The 18,459-nt window shown below is 52.3% G+C and overlaps 2 protein-coding genes across 6 annotated transcripts in view; one reads left to right on the forward strand and one right to left on the reverse strand.

Annotated features, from left to right (window-relative positions):
• The first annotated feature begins 162 nt into the window (after nucleotides 1-162).
• STARD5 (StAR related lipid transfer domain containing 5) lies at nucleotides 163-18,291 on the forward strand. 2 transcript variants are annotated; one of them, XR_010378297.1, is made up of 7 exons: nucleotides 163-575; nucleotides 1,235-1,284; nucleotides 1,640-1,772; nucleotides 6,590-6,707; nucleotides 7,547-7,640; nucleotides 11,609-13,154; nucleotides 18,032-18,291. XR_010378297.1 is itself a non-coding variant. In XM_010986826.3 (6 exons), exons 1-6 carry the CDS (start codon nucleotides 477-479, stop codon nucleotides 11,754-11,756), a joined length of 642 nt encoding a protein of 213 aa, XP_010985128.1. In that variant the 5' UTR covers nucleotides 163-476; the 3' UTR covers nucleotides 11,757-15,622. The 2 variants fall into 2 exon arrangements, 1 of the variants encoding a protein (XP_010985128.1); XM_010986826.3 differs by lacking the exon at nucleotides 18,032-18,291 and having other exon boundaries at nucleotides 11,609-15,622.
• Nucleotides 13,413-18,459, reverse strand: part of IL16 (interleukin 16) — a 95,279-nt gene continuing 90,232 nt past the window's right edge. Inside the window, exons 17-19 of one of the 4 annotated variants that reach the window (XM_064480643.1) lie at nucleotides 16,366-16,624; nucleotides 15,986-16,108; nucleotides 13,413-13,925 (exon numbers count right to left, since the gene is read on the reverse strand). In XM_064480643.1, the coding sequence (XP_064336713.1) occupies nucleotides 13,699-13,925; nucleotides 15,986-16,108; nucleotides 16,366-16,624 (609 nt within the window). In that variant the 3' untranslated portion in view covers nucleotides 13,413-13,698. Of the gene's footprint in view, nucleotides 13,926-15,985; nucleotides 16,112-16,365; nucleotides 16,625-18,459 lie in introns of all 4 variants that reach the window. The other 3 variants (XM_064480642.1, XM_010986825.3, XM_031440684.2) reach the window with 3 other exon arrangements.

The following is an 18,459-nucleotide window of genomic DNA, read 5'->3' on the forward strand; positions in this document are numbered from 1 at the left end:
AAGAGCCGCCCTGGAAAGGTATTTCTGATGCAAATTTCACCATCGCCCCGCCAGGCTGAAAGCCTCTGCATTGAAGACAAAAGTCCACGCCCCTTATACAAGCCTACGACGCGGTCCGTGACTTGGCCCAGCCCACTGGGCTCTTCACCGCGGGCCCTGTAGAGCCCGGGAGCTCCAGGGTCCCTCCCAGAGCCGGGACCGGCGGGAGGCGGATCCCGCAGAACTTTGCCCGCGGCGCCCGGGACTCGACGGGGCGGCGTGCGCCCTGCGCTGGGGAGGGGTCGGGCGATCTCCAGCTCTGCCAATCTCAGAGCGGGGCGGGACCCGTCCGACGGCCTGGACCAAACCGAGAGCGGGGGCGGGGCTCCGGGCTCTGCTCCCGGTTCCTGCTTTCCGGCTTCCCAGATCCTAGTCCCCGGCCTCCGCCACCGCTCACCACACCGGCGACCCCGGAGCCTCGTGCAGCTTTCGGCGCAATGGACCCGGCGCTGGCCGCACAGATAAGCGAGGCGGTGGCGGAGAAGATGCTTCAGTACCGGCGAGACAAGTCAGGCTGGAAGATTTGCCGGGAAGGCGTGAGTGAGGAGCTGGGCGGGAAGGGGTCGAGGGGCCTTTGCTCCTTGGGGCCGGGGTCCCAGAAACCCCCAGGCTCCTCCTCTCCCAGAGGTTTTCTGCACTCCAGTCCCCCAGGGCTGGATTGTGGAGGAGACTCCACTGGCGGTTGTTTCCTTTAAAAAGATATATCGGGCCTGTTGTGTGCACAGTGACCCCGGGAGGTAAGTATCTGTACCTTTCATTCAAAGATTTGGCCAAGGTCACCTGGCTGGAGCCAGAAGCACCGGGCTCCAAAGCATTTACTCGTTCCTCGGGGCGTGAGCCCCTCTCTGCGTTCCCTGGCCAGGGGATATGCTGCTCACCAGACGCTTGGGGTTTTTAACAAGCAGACCTAAACTGCTTGAGGAAACAAGACTCGTGGTAGCTTTTAAGGTGGTTTGAAAACTTGCCAGTGCTCCTAGAGTCAGCCACTTCAGACCCCAGACCCCTTTGCCCACCACGTGCTCCTGCAGGGCAGCTTTATCCAGGACTGGTCCCGACTCTGCCACGTATCAGGTGGGTCACCTTGGAGAGTCGCATCTGGAGACTCGACTTCTCTTCCAAAGAACAGGGATCGGGCCAGGTGATCTCCCAGGGCCCTTCCAGCGCTAAAAGTCTGCGATTCTGTGCCTTTTGACAGAACGGAGTTTCAGTTTCCTGGAGGCCGTCTGTGGAGTTTCCAGGGAACCTGTAAGTGCATGCCTTGTTCAAAGCTTGTCAGGTGCCCCACCTTTCCTGATGTTTCTGTGGGTTTTCTTCCTAAGAGACGCTAATCGGCCCTAGCACCTGGAATCAACTTGCCAGTTATCTTCCAGAAAAGCTTCCGTGTTTAACTAAATCGTTTCCTCGAACTGTATTCTTGTGAAAGCTTTCCTTCTGTCCATTTCCGCCAGCCTGAGGGGAGGTGGGCTGGTACACTTCAGCCCCTTCTCTGCAAGGCTGTCTGGAAGAGCGATGACAGACGTGGCTTCTAGTCCTTGTATGCAAGCCCAGGATTAACAAACTTGATTGATACCTTGGGTCACATTCCTCTTTTGTGCTCCAGGTACCGAGGAGAAGGCATTGTGAATGGGACACCAGAGCAGGTGTGGGACTGCGTGAAGCCATTGGCTGGGACCCTCCGAGATAAATGGGATGAGAATGTGGCCGGTTTTGAAATTATCGAAAGCATCACTGATGTAAGTCTTTCCGAGCACTGTTATTCTTAGACGGTAACCTGACTCTGTGCCCTCTGCAGGGGGTCAGTGACATCTTTAGGCAAAGGGGGTACACGGCGAGCCCCCAGCACCCAGCAGACACAAGCCGCCCACTGCTTGACACTCGAGCCCAGCCTCAGCCCAGGTACAGGTAGGAAGCAGTGAGACTTAGAGGGGTAGAGGTGCCCGCGACACAGCTGAGAGAACATCGCAGCGGCTGATGAAGGCAGGAGTGCAGAGTGAGTGTGAACTCGGGGGGGCACTCTGAGCACGCTGCAGTGCCTGGATTGGATGCGTCAGCACTAGTTTGAAATACTGTCCCTTGACAGGATGGGACCATGGTAATGAACCGAGTCCTGGCCAGAGAGTCAGGCTTCTGTGCCGCTGTAGGGCTGTGCCAGGGGGCAGCCTCTACATGACAGCTTCTCCGTTGGTAAAAATGTGTGGTGTCTGGTCTGGTGCTGCCCAGCAGAGCTTTCTGCGGTGATGGGAATATGCTACCACAGCGCTGTTTAGTACAGTAGCCCTGGGCCCACCGTGGCCACAGAGCATTTGAAAGGTGCCTAGTTTGAAGAAATAAATTGTTAGTTTTATTTAAGTATCATGACTCTCCACGTAAACTTAAATAGCCACATAGAACTTGTGGCAACCATAATGGACAGCACAGATCTAGGTGGTCCTGTCCTGGGATCCCCTGTACTGTTAAGAATCCACCTCATTTTGCTTAGAGGAGTTGAGGGGGAAAAAAAGAGAGAGACGTAGCCAAAATGAATTAAAAAGTTGCCTTGGGGAAATGTTGCTGGCCTATTTTTTTTTTTTTTTGATTCTGTTGATTTTTATTAGTTCAGATAATTTGCCGGCCTTTTTGATTTGAACAGTGTCTTGATTTTGGCATCCGTGGACACGACACCCCCCTGGACGTTTCCATAGATGGTGTTGTGAAACCTCAAGCCAGAGCTCTTTGCTGGTCCGTCACTCAGCAGGACCCGGGTGTTCTTAGCCTTGACCAAGAACTCACATTTCAGTTCGTTATCACAAGAGTTTATGTCAGTGTTTCTTGAAAGGCAGGGCAAATAATGTGGGGGCACAAGGCGATAGTAGGTCTTTAACAGTCAAAGCTGGAATGGCATCTCACGTAGTGAGGTCAGCCCACTTCAGTTCTCCTTCAGCCTCCCTGATAACGTGAAGGGGAACAACGTCTCAGTCAGGTGCTCGTGTGCCTTTGACACCTGTTTAACACTTGCGGATCTCTTTTATCACAGAACAGACAGCTGGCCTTAGGCTCAGAGTTAGAATTTAAATCCAACCATCCCTTGTATATATATTTTGCAATTGCCTTTTATTTATGCCAAACGATACTTATTTTTTCATTTTTAGTTGTTAAATAGCTTCCTTTTAAAAATAAACTTAAGTTTTAAAAAGTAAGCACATTTAGATAAAAATATTAAGTGAATAATAGGATAGGTGCTACCAGAGATAGAGATAGGAAAAAAATTGTGACGGTAGTAAGTAAATAATGATACACAAATGCTTGAAGTTAAGGAAACACGGGTTCATGTCCTTCAAAACATAATAGAATTGTAATGACAGAATGCCCGTATATAGAATTTTCTTTCTGCAGATAAAAGTGGCTGCATTTTTTTAATGTGTTTAGATAGTCTATCTTCGCACAGTGAGTGGTAGGACATGAGAAAAAATGAAAGGTTTAGGAAATTATAGGAAAAATCTTAAGCTGCCGTAATAATGATTAAAATGCTAAGTGCTGCCATTTATCGAGTCCTTTTATACTCTGCCACGTGCTCAAAGCATTTCAGTTGAATCCCTGTGGGAAGGACACAATTTCACAGAAGTAAAGAGATGCACCCAAGTTCACCCAGGTAACAAGTGGCAGAGCCGGCTGATGGCTCCTGACCTCTTAGTCACCCCCGGGTCCTGCTAACCTGATCCCCTGGCAATGTGTTTTCCTCACGGTTCCTGTGTAACCACCTAACCACTGCCCTTTCCCGAGCCTGCTAGGGCCATGGATCACCTGTGCTCAATTCTGCTTCTGTGCACACTGTGGAATTTGGTGGGTGATGCTGCCAGGGTCCCTCTCCTCTGAGCACCCTGGGCATCCCTTGGGGAGCATGCCTGCTTCCCTGTCTGGGGCCGCTGAACCAAGCTGCACAGAACCCTCCATCCCTGGCACCCACTTCCCTGAAGGCTGAGCCCGTGTCAGCAGGAAGCAGGGCTCCCCCTCCCTGCACCGCCCCACCCCCGCCATACCCTGTCTGACCCCTCAGTCCTCCAGTGCAATGCTCTTCAGACTTTTTGCTTGCATACCTCCAACAGATTTTTGAGAAATTATGTATCATCCCCACACATCTAGCTGACATTTAACACTTAGTTGACATCTAAAATTTTCATCGTAAATTGCAAAGCATGTCATTTCTAATGTGTGATAAATTTGACAATTTTGAACCAATGACATCATTCTTTTAGACATATAGAAATAAGATAAATTTGTATTTATCACCAGCCATTTTAAAAAGACATGAACAAATTTTCCTTACTCAGAAATTTTATATCGTTTTTTTCCTTGAACTCAAATTTCTTTTTTTTTTTTTCTTTTTGGAAATAATATGATTTTTTGTTTTTATTTAGTTAGTTATTTTACATTTTTTTATTGAGTTATAGTCATTTTACAATGTTGTATCAAATTCCAGTGTAGAGCACAATTTTTCAGTTATACATGAGCATACATATATTCATTGTCACATTTTTTTTTCCACTGTGACCTACATCCTTGAACTCAAATTTCTACCTCATGTATCCTCCTGAATTTTATCCTAATAGATTTATTCTTGAAAGTCATCATCCTACATCATAAATTCATATATAAACTGAAATTAAATTTTTAAAAAATGGGCTGCCTGTGACCATCAGGCTCTAAAGTGTTGAAAAAAATCTGAATTGAGATATGATTGTAATTTATTAAAATAATATGACTATATTACAACTATTGAAGGACCGTTCAACATAAAAAGTAAAATAGTGTCCATCTCTAATGAGGTGAATGGGAGGTCTTTGTTCTAATTAATTCATGTGACCATGAAAAGCTACGACATTGCTAGAAAGACTCAGCCTTCAATAGACGTTAACTGCAAAAAGAAAAGAGAACACAGGCTGCTGGTAGGCTCAGGTTTCCGAAAAGCAGAGAAGCAGCAAACAAGTGGTAGCTTTTTGTCATTTAGTGAAACAATGAAAATGCAGAGAAAGGGCCCTTCCTTGCAGATTGGCATTTAACAGGATGATTTTGACAAATCTCAAATATTCTAAGGTAGATCATGGACAGATGGACAGGTGGATGGAAGGATGGGTGGATGGAGGGGAGACAGCCACATTACAAGTTTATTGCATTTGTAACACGTGCTGCCACCTTCCGCCGTTCTCACCCGTGTCCTCTTCATCGTGTTCTCCAGACACTCTCTTCAGGGCTGATGCATTTGTAACAGCAGTCAGGAGTGGAGGCTCTATAGTTTTTCTTTTTAAAAAAGTCTCATCACTTCTGCCATTCCTACTACAAAATATCAGAATTCAGAAAAGGCAGAATTACCTTGTCTCTAGCAGCACGCATTGGCCTTTAAAAAGAATATGCTGTAAGAGGGGGGAAACATGAGACTCTGACTCCCATGTGCAGGGCCGTGGTTAGGCACTGAAATCAGCATCGGCAGGTGTCCCTCTGGCCCCTGGGGGCCTTACACCCCAGGGCAGTGCGTGACTGGAAGATCCCAGGTAGGCAGGGTAGGTGGCACCTTTCGGCAAGTGGGAAAGGAAAACCAGCGCGAAGGCGCAGCCCGTTCTCAGGCTGGTTATTTTAGGAAGAAGGACCCACGGAGGTTGAGGCATCTGGAAACTGATTCCCGGGGCACCTACTGGAAGGTTCTCAATCTCATGCTCACCTGGAAGACTCAGACCCCGAGGTCAGAGGCTTCTCAGCAACACACGGTGCCCTGAATCTAAACACTGAAAGGGCAGAGACACAGGGGGAGCGATCTTCTCCAGTCCCCCCAGAGCTCTCAAGACTCCCATCCTCAGGCCTGACCTGAACTTGTGACCTTGAAAGGGCGGGGTCCTGCTGGTGGAGCGGAATAGTGGGGTAAAACATGGGGTGAGTTTGGAGGGCCCTTGGCTTGTAAAGTGGGAGAATGGACTTGGTGGGATACCCTGAGCCTGGGTGAAACTCAAAGGATGCTCCCTCCTGGGGCTGGAACCATGGGAAACCAGAAACACACATTTAAGGAGGCACTGCCATCAGGGATAGGCAGGTGCAGGGTCAGCCTTAGAAAGGAATGGCCTCTCGCCTCATCCTAGTCCCAGTTCAAGTCTCATCACCCCCATGAGCTTTGTGGTGAATTCTTTCTCCAAGCCTCAGTTTCCTCACCTGTCAAATGGATTAATGATACCTATTTCTCAGAGTTGTGAGTGACCACTGAGTGCTTTGTCCAGCCAGCTGAGCTAGATGCTCAGTCAGTGACAACTCTAGGATCTTGGGGAACAAGCTCAGAGGGGCCCTGATCAGCCCTGGGCAGCTCGGGTCACAACCCTAGATTTTACAAACTGGGTCTATTCTCGTGCCCCTTGGCACTTCAGGAAAGCTCACCCTGACCCTCCAGGTCACAGTGCCACCCTGCCATCAGTGCTTTTCCCATTTGCCAGACCCTAGAGTGTGGGAAGGGGTTGATGAGCTCAGATCGGACTCAGGGCGGGAGGCACTGGCTGACCCTCAGAGGCAGCTGGACTCCCCTTTGCTGTGACAGACACTGTGCATCTGCCGAACGACCACCCCCTCGGCCGCCATGAAGCTCATTTCTCCCAGAGACTTCGTGGACCTGGCGCTGGCCAAGAAGTATGAGGATGGGACCATCAGTTCCAATGGTGAGTGACGGCGGGGCTGCTGCCCAGCCTTCGTGGGACGCCGGGCTCTTTCTCCTCCACACCCGCCCGGGACCTCAAGGAGAGCCGCCCAGCTGGACGTCACCGGCAAGCTCACAGCCTGGGCCCCTGTATCTGTGTGTGCCATGGAGGTCTGGGATGGGAGAGCCCACGCCCTAGTCATTGGAGTTGTGATTCGCCCCAGTCATCTGAGTTGTGAATCACGGATTTGGTCCGCACCCCTGATCATCCCTGCTGAGGCTCAGAGTTTGTGCCCTAGACACGCGGGGTTGTTTGGCTTCATGGGAGCCCAGGGTGCAGTGATCCCTGGGATCCACAGTGTGCCCTCCCGGGAGGGCTGTGGGGCTATCGCCTCCCCCCTTCCCAGCAAGGAGCAGAGTTCCTGCCGCCGCTGCAGTTTGTGTCCCTGCCTTCTGAAAGCTACGGCCCCTGCTGCTCCTTGGAGTCTTCCCCACAGGGGGAGGCGGTGGGCGCATCCACATGTCTGTTGGCTGCGGTTTGAGACAAGGGGGACCCTCGTCCTCCTACGCCCAAGCCTTACAGTCTGAAACATTCTCTTCTCTAATATTCTGGCAGGCTTGGGGGAGCTGTAAACGTGAGCGCATGTATGTGTGCGTGTGCGTGTGAGTGTGTGTGTGTGTGTAAGGGACAGTGGAGGGTGGGGCGGTAAGAAGAGCTCAGGGCCAAGTAGCAGGGTCACCTGCTGACAGGCTCCGGGTGAGCAGTCTGCACGCACAGGGGGTGCCCAGGAAGGCCCTTCAGTGGTCGTGGCCCGACTGTCTGAACTCGTAGCTCACTGACCATCTTGCTCTGTCCTCCAGCCACCCATGTGGAGTATCCATCCTGTCCCCCAAGGCCGGGTTATGTGAGAGGATTTAACCATCCTTGTGGCTGCTTCTGCGAGCCTCTGCCAGGGTAAGGATCACCTCCCGGACTGAATTACATGCCCAGACTTACCTGACTGTGGCTTAACTGAGGACATTCTGTTCAGTGGGCACCTGAACTGTGATTCACAATAGTAAGACTGCCTCCCAGTCCTGTCGGCCTTGACATTAAGAGCCCTGCACGTCCTTGTCAGAGACGTAGGACACCAGAGTTCTAGGCGCCGGGGAAAGAATGGTGGGGAGGCGACGTTTTTGATGCAAGGAATCCTCCCTTCAGCCCCAAGCAAGCTGGGCAATTGTCATGGTCCCATTTAGCAGAGGAGGAAACTGAGGCTCGGAGAGGTTGAGTGGTCTGTGCAGGGCCACTGGCTGGCGGTGCAGGGCCTGACTGCCCAGCCTCTGCCTCCGAGAGCTTTGCTGTCCCCACCCTGTATCCCACGTGGTGCTTGTCTCCCCTCAACGAGGAACGAGGTGGAGGTGTTTGGGGCTGAAGGATGATTCAGAGAGCAAACCAGGAGTCGGCCCCAGACCTAAGCTCAGGTTTTTACCAGGAGCTTTCTGTGCGGTAATCACCTGAAGGTCACTAGTTTATCCTGGGAGCCAGCCAGATTGACAAGGAAAGAAATTGTGCCTGAGGGTGTGTCCCTGTCACCTCGCAGTCCATGAGCAGACACCAGGAGGGGTAAGTCTGTGCTGTTGCCACATCACCCTGGGAGTAGGGCCGTGGTGCTGTAGCATTTTACGTAAAACCCACGTCCACACCTCCGTGTAATGCTTTTGCTAAGCCGGCTTCCAAACATCTTGTGGAAGACTTATATTAAACACAGCAAAGCTTTTGAGTTTGAAAATAATAGCATGGCTGCAGTCCAACACAGTTCCCCTTAACACACACACACACACACACACACACACACACACACGAATTTTCAGAATAAGAGGCAGAGCCCTTTCTCCACGGCCACCTTCTTTCAGGAGAACACACAGTATGATGAGGATTGTCATGCCTCATGGCAGACAGCAAGGGTGACTGCTCGGACTTTGTAGCTGGGGCAGTTGGAGCCAGAAAGGTCCCACAAAGCCCAGCTGAAGTGAAGGTTTTCACCCAGCTTGATTGAAGCCTTTTATGTTCCCAGTAACGCTGTCTGCCGAAGTCAGCCACATGCAGGGTTAGTCTCCTGAGCGGGGGGATTAACTCATTTTTATTCTTACAACGACCCTAAGGTACTGTTATTGCCGTCAGTTTTTATCTAAGGACTCTGGGGCACAGAGAGGTTATGTAATTTACCCAAGATCACACAGCCAGGAAGTGAGAGAGCTACAATTTAAACCCAGGCATCTGACTCCAAAGTCTAGCCTCTTAATTTCAGTATTGACCCCCTCAAAACAGACAAGTCCTCTTGGAGTTGAGATTCTAGTGCGAGCAGGGTAGACAGACAAAACTCAAGCACAGTAACTCTCAGATGTACAGGTATGTCATTATCAGATGTTAAGTGCTTTGGAGAAAATTTAGACCAGATAAAGACGCCAGGGAAGGGTGGGGGAGTACAGCATCCGGGGGTCATCAAAGGCCTCCCTGATCAGGCATTTGAGTGAAGCACAATGCAGAGAGCCTTGGGGATGTGGTGGAGGGTAGAGGGGGTGTTCCTGGCAGAGGGGTGAGCAGTACAAAGTCCCTGAGGTGGGGGCAGAGGAGGGGCATTTAGAGGTCACAGCACAGAGGCCATGGTGCTAGATTGCAGTGATCTGGTCACCAGGGCAGCAGGGCCCGCACCTCGGAGGGCCGCGTGGGCCGCAGCGAGGACGTACGCGCTCTCCTTTGAGTCAGCCCGTGGTGAGGACCGGGAAGCCAGAGGAGAGTTTTGAGCAGGATGTGCTCTGAGCTGGCTTTCCAGTGCTGTGATGCACCTGGAGTGCATGAGGTCGTGAGCAAGTGACAGAGGTGACTGAGCTCAGGGTGGCTGCAGGGGACGGGAGAGGTGTGGATTCTAGTTGTCCTCCGGACTGGGGGGTCCGTGTCAGAGCAGAGGCAGGAGAGTCATGTCATCTATGGAGCCCTGCACGTCTGCGTTAGTCCTTATGACAGACCGGTGGTGGCCGCCCTTCCCTATCCCAGCCTCCTCTGTGAGAAGACGGGGCGGCTCCAACCCCTCTCTAAGCCCCCCTCTGCCCGCTCTGTTAATGATGTACAAGCAAGAACCGCTGTTCGCCGTGGCCGTGGCACTCTGCAAGGTACCAGGTTTGCCTCTTCCACCGTGCACATCACATACTTACCTCCTACCAAGCCCCATCCTCACCCGGAGGAAAGCATGGATGCTGAGCAAAATTTCTCCCTCACCTGTCCGTGCTTCCAGACCAAAGAGGACACTGCTGAGAGATGAGGGTCTGAGGTAGCGTGGGGGAGGAGGAGCAGAGAGAAGACAGGGTCCCAGCAAAGGTGGAGGGGCTGCGGGTTGGTGAGTAAGGAATAGAGGCCGATGGTGCAGAGGCGCTGAGATGTCAGGCAGTCTCTGACCCCCGGACTTGGGGCTTTGTGCAGAGACTGCACGAACAGAGGAGAAAAGCCACCGCCCAGGGCAGCAGGTGCTGTCCTGCGTGGTTGTTCATCTGCTGGCCCCGCCCCCGTCTGTGCATCCGGGAGGGAGGGCGGGGGTCTCCACTTCTCAGCCCTTGACCCTCCATCACGTCAGGAAACATTCCGTGGGCAGGTGCAACGCTCCGTGGGGTTCCAGATGAGACTCTGATGCTGTTGACGGCACCATTCAAATCAAATGCCAAATGGTCTCCAAGGCCTGGCCTTCAGGAAGTTGTGACAGTGTAAACCTCCTGTCCCTACCAAGTTTGGTCCCTTCTCCCATACGTGCCCCTCACTGAATCTGACTCTGGCTGGTGGGTCTCACCCTCCTCGTGGCCCTGAGCATGAGGCCATCACATCTGCAGCCTGGGGAGGTCCACCGAGTTGCTGGGTTTGGTTTCAGGACCCTGCCTCTCGACTTCCAGCCCAGGTCGGTGCCCTGCTCCCTCTGAGCTTTGCCACCCCCTTCACGTGTGCCCAAGTTCTTGGTCCAGTTCTAAGTCAGCGGTTCTCACGGTTTTGACCTAAGCCTTCGTTGTCCTCTATTATTCAGGGCATCAAAGGGCTTTTGTTCATGTGGAGTATATCAATATTTACTAGATTGGAAATTGAAATGGGGACTTTTAAAATATTTATTTTAGAAGAACAATAATACGTTGGTTATATGTTAGCAAATTTTTTATTTAAAAAAAAAACCCTACTTTTTCAAAAGGAAAAAATAGTGAAGAGTGGCCTTGGGGATATGGATTTTTGGAAATCTCTTTAATGTCAGGTTTCGTAGAAGCTCTACCTGCTCCTGCATTCAGTCTGTTGTGATATCATACATCATGTAGCCTCTGGAAACCCCCACCTGAAGCTGTTGGCAGCTCCAGTCAAATAAAATGCTAAATGGCCCCCATAAACCCTCTGCCTTCATTGTCCTGGCCATTGGGAAGTTTGTGAGAGTGAAGTCCACTCTAAGAGAACGGAAGTGAAAAAGACAAATCATATCTGAGTGCTGTGATGCAAATAGCTTTGACCTTGCAGACCCCTCCAAAGGGTGTCAGGAACCCCCAGGAGCTCCCAGGCCATTTGCCCTTAATGGATGAAGGCAGCCTCGTGTCTGTCCCCCTCCACCAGGACCCGGCAGAGTGAGTTCTCCGAAAGCCTTTGCCAAATGAATCAGGCACAGGGAACTAATGACCATCCTGGGCTGAAAGTGGGGGCTCCTCCTCGCCTGACGGCCTGGCAGGGCCATGGAAGCATCCATGAGAGGGTGTGCTCACATCCTGAGGAGGAGCAGGTCCAGAGGGGGCCCCGGTGCAGTGAACCAAGTCCCTGTGTCTGGGCCATTTCCCTGGGTCGGCCGCTCTCCGCCTGCCCTGATGCTCAGCCCAGCCCGGTCTTCCTGCTCCAGGCACGTAACAGCCCTGCCTTTGCTTTCACAGGGAGCCCCACAAGACCAGTGTGGTCGCGTTCTTCCAGACCGACCTCAGCGGCTACCTCCCGCAGGGCGTGGTGGACTCCTTCTTCCCCCGCAGCATGGCCGGCTTCTACGCCAACCTTCAGAAGGCAGTGAAGAAATTCTACGGCTGACGTCTTGGCTTGTTGGCAGAGAACTGGCATGACTCGTGGAGCTGCAGTTACCGGGACACTGGAATGCCTTTGAGAACTGTGTTTGTCCCTTGAAACCCTCTGACGGACAGCTCTCCTGGAGCATCAGCCAAGGGTGGCCCTGGCCCTTCCTGCTCCTCCTTCCACTCGGCTCCACCGGGAGGAGCTTCTGCCATTTTCCAAACACACCTCCTCCGGCCCCCAGGCACCAGACAGGGACTCTGCCCTGGTTCCATGTGATGCACTCGGGTCCACAGCCTTCTGTGCCAGTCACTCTCGGAGACCTCGTTTCCCCGTTTGTCCAAAAGAATCACCATAGTTAATGAAAACCTGGCTCGGCCCCTTTGGAGCATCCCGAGCTCGCTCAGTCCTGGGCTGCAGATCCCTGGGTGTGCCTTTCTGGTAACACCGTGCCAGATTTCCCCCTTAAGAAGATGGCAACTTGGAAAATGATGTTTAAAAAATGATACAAGCATTCAGGAAAAATACTTTCGATACTCCATGAATTGTCTCTTCCATTCAAATCATTTTCCTCTCTTTTTTTCCCCCTGTACAAGTTTCAGGCACCTGGCGAAACCAGGCAGCTTGAATCTGCTCCAGGCAGCACACTGGAATGCTTACACGTGGAAGTCAGAGGAGAGCCTCCTCTCCATGGACATTTGCCTTTTCTTGTCCTCTGTTATAGAAGATGGAGCAGGGGTCCTCTGGCCTCCAGGCCCTGGTCGGGCCGTACTGCTGTCAGCAGGAAGGAAGCAGAGCAGACCCCGCCGCCGCTGCCGCCGCCCCCAGCCTGTTAATCTGGGCCAAACTGCAGAAGAAAGGACTCACTCTCATCATTGGCCATCTGGATAAGTTGCCTACTATTTCCGCGTCTCAGTGCCCTCATCTGTACAATGGGACAATTCCAAGCTCTGGAGACACTGCTGTGATTACTAAAGACAGTGTCCGCTTGGCACCATCACAGGGCTTGGCATATGGCAGGCGAGGGGTAGCCATTTGTTACCCTCTCCTCCCCGGGCCGGTCCTCTCGCTGGCACAGCTGAGCACACGTGGAGGGTCTCCTGTACTCCTCTCTGCTTACTTGCTCTGCCACTGGTACCGCCCCTGCTAGGAGCACCTTTCCAACCCAACCAACCAAAAACAGGTTTGCAAATGTTTCATATAATAGACTGTACTTTCCAAAACTAGCCCCAGCAATCTTCCCCCTCTGCTTAAAGCGGGGCAGGCCTGGGCCAGCTCTGACAGAGTACGGCAGAAGTGATGCTGTTCAACCTTGGCAGCAAGGTCAAAAAAGGATGCAGCTCCTGCCCGGCTCTCGCACTCTCTGGGGACACCTAGCCACCATGCTGAGGAAGCCCAGGCCACAGAGGGAGGCCAACGGTAAGTGTCCGCGCCAACAGCTCCAGCGGAGTTCCCAGTCCACAGCCAACATCAGGGGCCGCAGGTCTGCGTGAACTGACCCTTCTGGGAGTTCCAGCACCCCCCACCCCAGCCTGTGAGCTGATGCCAGGTGGAGCAGGATGAGTCACACCCTCCAAGCCGGCCCACGTGGCAGATTCATGAGGAAAACAAAGGTTGCTGTTTCAGGTGGTTCGTTACAGTTATAGTACTTGGAAAATCTGCAAAGCCAGGCACGGATTTCATACCGAGTCGTAATATACCCATTTTATTTACACCACGATATTACCATTAAGCTCTCTCTATACACAGTCTACAGTCTGTATCAGCACCCGGTGTGACTCTGCCCTAACTTGGGACAACCCTCTTGCTGCGTGGCGTCCCAGAAGGTCCAGACCTGGGCAGCAGCCCCCAGGAAGCACACCCGTGCTTTCCCCCAGGGGGTGGGGGCTAGCAGTGACCCTGAGAATTAGTGGTTGTGGGGGGCTGCGCGCTCTCGGCTTTGGCGTCAGCACTGGTGTCCGGCCTAGGGGTCTCCGGTAGGCGTGGGCCCCTGGGACTGGAGACTCTTCCTCCTGATGACGATCGTGACAGGTCCATCAGGCAACGCCTTGATGATGTTCCAGGCTTCAAACCGTGTGAGGCCCTGCGCGGCGGTGCCGGCCAAGTGTAAGATTTCATCTCCCGGCTGGACCGTCTCACTCTGTTCTGAGGCCGACCCTGAGAGGGGAGAGGAGGTCATGGATTCCGTGACTGACGGGGGAGTAAGGCGTCACCGCCTGCCCCTGGTCTCTGAGGAGCCAGGACAGCTCAGAAGGGAACTGGTGCCCATCCCTCCGGAGCTTGCTGGTGGCTCGAAAATGAGACATCTCATAAAATGGGGACTCTGAGGTTGGCATACCTAGCGCCAGCTCCCTGTGGCCCATGCTGTCCCCAGAGAAGGGAGATTTCAGGCAGCGCCAAGCCAGCGCTGGGCCGAGGAGACACCCATGGGTCTCAGAGGACTCCCGGGAACTGAATCCTCCTCGGAGCCTCCCTGGGCACCGTCCCCACGCTCCACTCCCTTCACATATGGTCTCCCTACTTCTAATGAGATCACCAGGCATTGGGTGCTATGGGGATGGAGCTGGTGGGATGTTTACAAGACAACCTTCACAGGACTTTTGGTTCTGAATGGCCTGGAGAAGACCCCTGGGTCCGTGTAAGAAGGATGTAATCACATACGGCTCCCACTCTTTTTTTTTTTTTTTTTTTTTAATGGAGGGACTGGGGATTGGACCCAGGACCTCATGCATCCAAGCAGGCACTTTACCACTGAGCTCTGCCCTCTACTCCCCCTCACTCTTTCAAAGGTACCTGTGGAAAGAGAGCTATATACTGTTTATGTTGGAAGAAAATTTCCCATCTGTTTGACACAATGATACTCAGAAATATTGAATGAGATTATGAGATAGTGGTAATGATAATAATAATTTAAAAATAAAGTATATTGGGCAATTATATACAGCAAGCATGTTGTTAACGCTTTGCATTGATGGCAGGAATCCTGGGAGGCACCTACTCCTACTGTTTATTCCCTTTCTACGTGGGAGGGAACCAAGGACTCAAGTAACTCACCCAAGCCTCAGCGCTTCTGAGTGGTGGTGCCTGGGTCTGAACCCAGACCCTGCTGCAGAATCCACAGCCCTTGGTACCACATCATCCTGCAGCCAGTAGGCTCATCCCCATGTAAGCAAATGGGACCAACATGGGGAAGTGATTTGCCCAAGGTCATGCTGCCACTGGAATCCAGGTCTCTTGACTTTGAACCCTATGATCACTCCAAGTCGACCTTCCAAAGTTAAAAATATTTTCCCTGGAGTTGGAGTAAACATGGATTCCCAGGGAGCCTCCACGTGAGCCTCAGCCTGCCCCCTGGGTTCCAGCAGCTGCAGCGGATCTCCCGTTAACAAGACCAGTCTGCAGCAGGAGCTCCCAGGGCCGGGGAGCAGAGCTGCAGGGCCTTCAGGTCCCCACACTCAGAGCCCTCAGACACATGCCTGCACGTCTCTTTATAGACAAGGAGCCCAGGCCCAGAAGGCAGTGGTCACTCAGCAAGTAGGAAGCCGAGCCGGGGCTAGAACCCAGGCCATGCGCCTCCCCGCCCACAGCTCCTTCCTCTGTCACTCGGCGGGTCCAGCTTGAGAAGCCGTGAAGACTCGGGGGGAGGAGTCTATGTGATAGCTGCAGTCCATGCATGATTTTCACAGGAAACCCGAGTGACCCCCTACTCTAGGCTGGCCTGCTGCCCGATCCATGATGAACAAAATCTCACAATTTTGAGTAAAGGCAGGAGCTGAGGGGTCCAGGAGGAGGGTGAGGCGAGGGAGGCCGAGCTGTGCAAGCAGAAAGTCAGACTCTGTCTTTATTTACAACTTGATGGTTTGTTCATTATGGATTTTTGGAATTCATTTTGATTTTTAAAAACATTGCATCGAAACGGTATGTATCTTGATTACTGAGTATTTTGGTGCCCCCAGGGCAGTGCCACCTGGTGCCTCACCCTAGTCCTGGCCCTGCAGGCTGCACCAAGCCCAGAGCTCGGTCACTTACAAGGACCCAGCAGAGAGGGGTTAAGGGGCTGTCTGAGCCAAGGAGAAAAGCGAGAGAAAGCAAAATCGAGTCCTTACCAGGCCTGCTGGCCTCCCCAAACAAAGGGCTTGGGTTGTGGGAAACCAACATGGCCCAGAAGGTGCTCAGAAACCTTTGCGGGGGCCAGGCCAAACACCCACAACTGGAGGGAAAGCCAAGAGGCAGACAGACACACGCCGCACCTTTGAAGATCCTGTTAACGGTGAGAGGCTTGTCCCCGTGCAGGGAGCCCTTCCCTCCTTCCAGACTGAAGCCCAGCCCTGCAGAGGTCTTCTCCAGCGTCACCGTGCAGACCGTGGCCTCTGCTGCTGAGAAAAGCATGGAGGTGTTGTTAGGGACGGCCTCCTCCCCAGGCCAGACATCCGGGCAGCAGGCGAGCCTGGCTGTTGCTGCCGGCAGAGCTTGGACGCGTGCACATGCAAACCCAGGCCGGCATCCTGGGCAGCGTGCAAGGCAGGCCACGTGTTCTGGGGGCCACCAGGTACTGAGCCGCTTCACCAGGACTGGCCTCGTGTGTCCAAAGGTGGTGTGGCCCACGGGGCTTCGGGAGCGAGGGACTTACTGGGTTCCACGGAGACGTCACTGGCCGCTGAGGCCGACGTTGCAGAGTCTGTGGAGGAGTTCAGGTCGGGTGTGGCCTCCAGAGCTGGCTTCCTTGTGACAATCACAGCTTGCCTGGGGTCCCGGGCTTGGCGGAGGATGGCCAGAGCGTCGTTGTGCGTGGCCCCTTTGAGGGACTTGCCGTTGATGGAAAGAACCTCATTGCCCTTCTGAATAGTCCCTTCCTGGGAGGCCAGCCCGTTGGGGAACACCCTGTGAACCTGAGCAGAGCAAAGGAGGTCAGATCTGGATTCTTGTGGGAGGAGGACTTGAACAAGTCAAATCCAGAAGATTCTGAGGCCAAAGAAAATGAAACTAAATGTGTTCTAGATCAGGGCTGCGGATTCCAGCCTTCCCTCCTTCTCCACCCAGAGCAGAGATCATTAGCAAAAATGGCCAGGATGGCCCTCAGAATCCTTCCCAACACAATGTCCTGGACTGTATCACTACAAACCCAGTTAGCATTCAGTGAAAACTTTTTGCTTTATCTGCTCCACATCAGCATTTCCCAGAGTGATTTCCTTCAAACACTGATTCTGTGTCATATTAATAGGCATTGTATAATAGGCAAGTTTCTCAAGTCTTAAGAAATTTAAGAACATTGAAAAAAAACGTAAGCTCTCAAAATGTCTAATTTAAAAACATATATGAGAGACTCTACAGTGCGAATCTGCATGCTGATTCTCTAAGAACGGGCAGTATAACACAGTGATTTCCCCCAAAAGCATTTCAGCAAAGAATCTTTTTTTCATAGACAAATTCTCAGGCCCCATCTCCTGCAGAATTCCTCTCCTAGGAAGTCTAGACATTTTTAAAGCTCCTCCCCTAGAAATTATGATCCTTTAACTCCAGTTAAAAGGGACTAACACACCCACCCTCCCGTTCCCTTTCTGGAAGTATGTGGGATTAAAAAAAAAAACTTGTGACTTCGCCTCAGCCTTTTTAATGATGTAAATTCTAATGTGTTTGATTAAGAGGACTGAATGACAACATGCTTGGGCAGTCACTAAACTGTGCTGTGTGCTGTTTTGCAAATTATCTTTTGAATGAGGTTCTTTGTTTCTCTAAATTGTTTCGGTGTTAGAAAAGTTTTACGTGGTCAGGTGTGCGGTCAGGATCCTCAGGCTGTAAGACCCAAGTACGAAGCAGGACCTACGCTCTGCATCTTAGGTCCTTCCTCTACAAAGGAAGCATCGTGCCCCCCACTCCCCATCCGGAGGTGTGGGGAAGACGAACTGAACGTGTGAGTTGGTGCCCAGCTTGCCTGTGGTCACAGACAGTTGCCCAGCGTTAGTTCTCTCTTAATGAATTTGGAAAGGAACAGAGATGCTCAAACACAGAAGGAGAAAGGGGAAGTCTGGCGCACGTGATCAGCCACTGCGTTTAGTGGCGGCAGTGTCTCGGGGGGGCTGGCCAAACGGGGTGCAGAAAAGTCCCTACTCAAGGAAGGTCAGAACCCCAGATCCAAAGTGCTATTCCCACAGGCAAGTTCTCTTTTCTTCTCTTCAAATAGAAAGTAAACTGCACCACCAGGAACCTCTTTATGGGGCTCTGCTCCGGGCTTAGTGACAGAAATAGGTCCTCATTGGTTTCATGTGCTTTTTTTTTTTTTTTTTCCTTTGTGGCAGAGAGCTTGCTTGCAAAGAAGGAAGTTGCTGCTCACACACGATGGGCTCAGAAATGGCCAACAGGAATGGGCCAAGTTACCACTGCCGGGGGACGTGCTGCGTTTAATGCTGACCAGTGCGGTGAACTGGAGGGGTTTTTCAGCTGGGCGAGGAAGTCCAGATGAATTCACATAAAAGAGGCACTGAGACAGCACAGCCATGGGATGAGAGCAGTGCTTTGGAGAAAAGAAGCGGCCACGTGACAGCTCGGTCCATGAAGACGGGCTGACCAAAAACCACCTGGGTAGCATGCAGGCGACCTACCGAGCGGGCGGCGGGCAGCGGCTAGTGCTGATCAGACTGTGTGGGCCAGAGAAATGTGTTCCACGGGAAGAGACGCAGATGGCCTGGGGCTGCTGCCCTCCTCACTCTTACCCTGGCTCTAGCAG

Source organism: Camelus dromedarius, chromosome 29 (assembly GCF_036321535.1).
Source record: "Camelus dromedarius isolate mCamDro1 chromosome 29, mCamDro1.pat, whole genome shotgun sequence".
Taxonomy (NCBI): Eukaryota; Metazoa; Chordata; class Mammalia; order Artiodactyla; family Camelidae; genus Camelus; species Camelus dromedarius.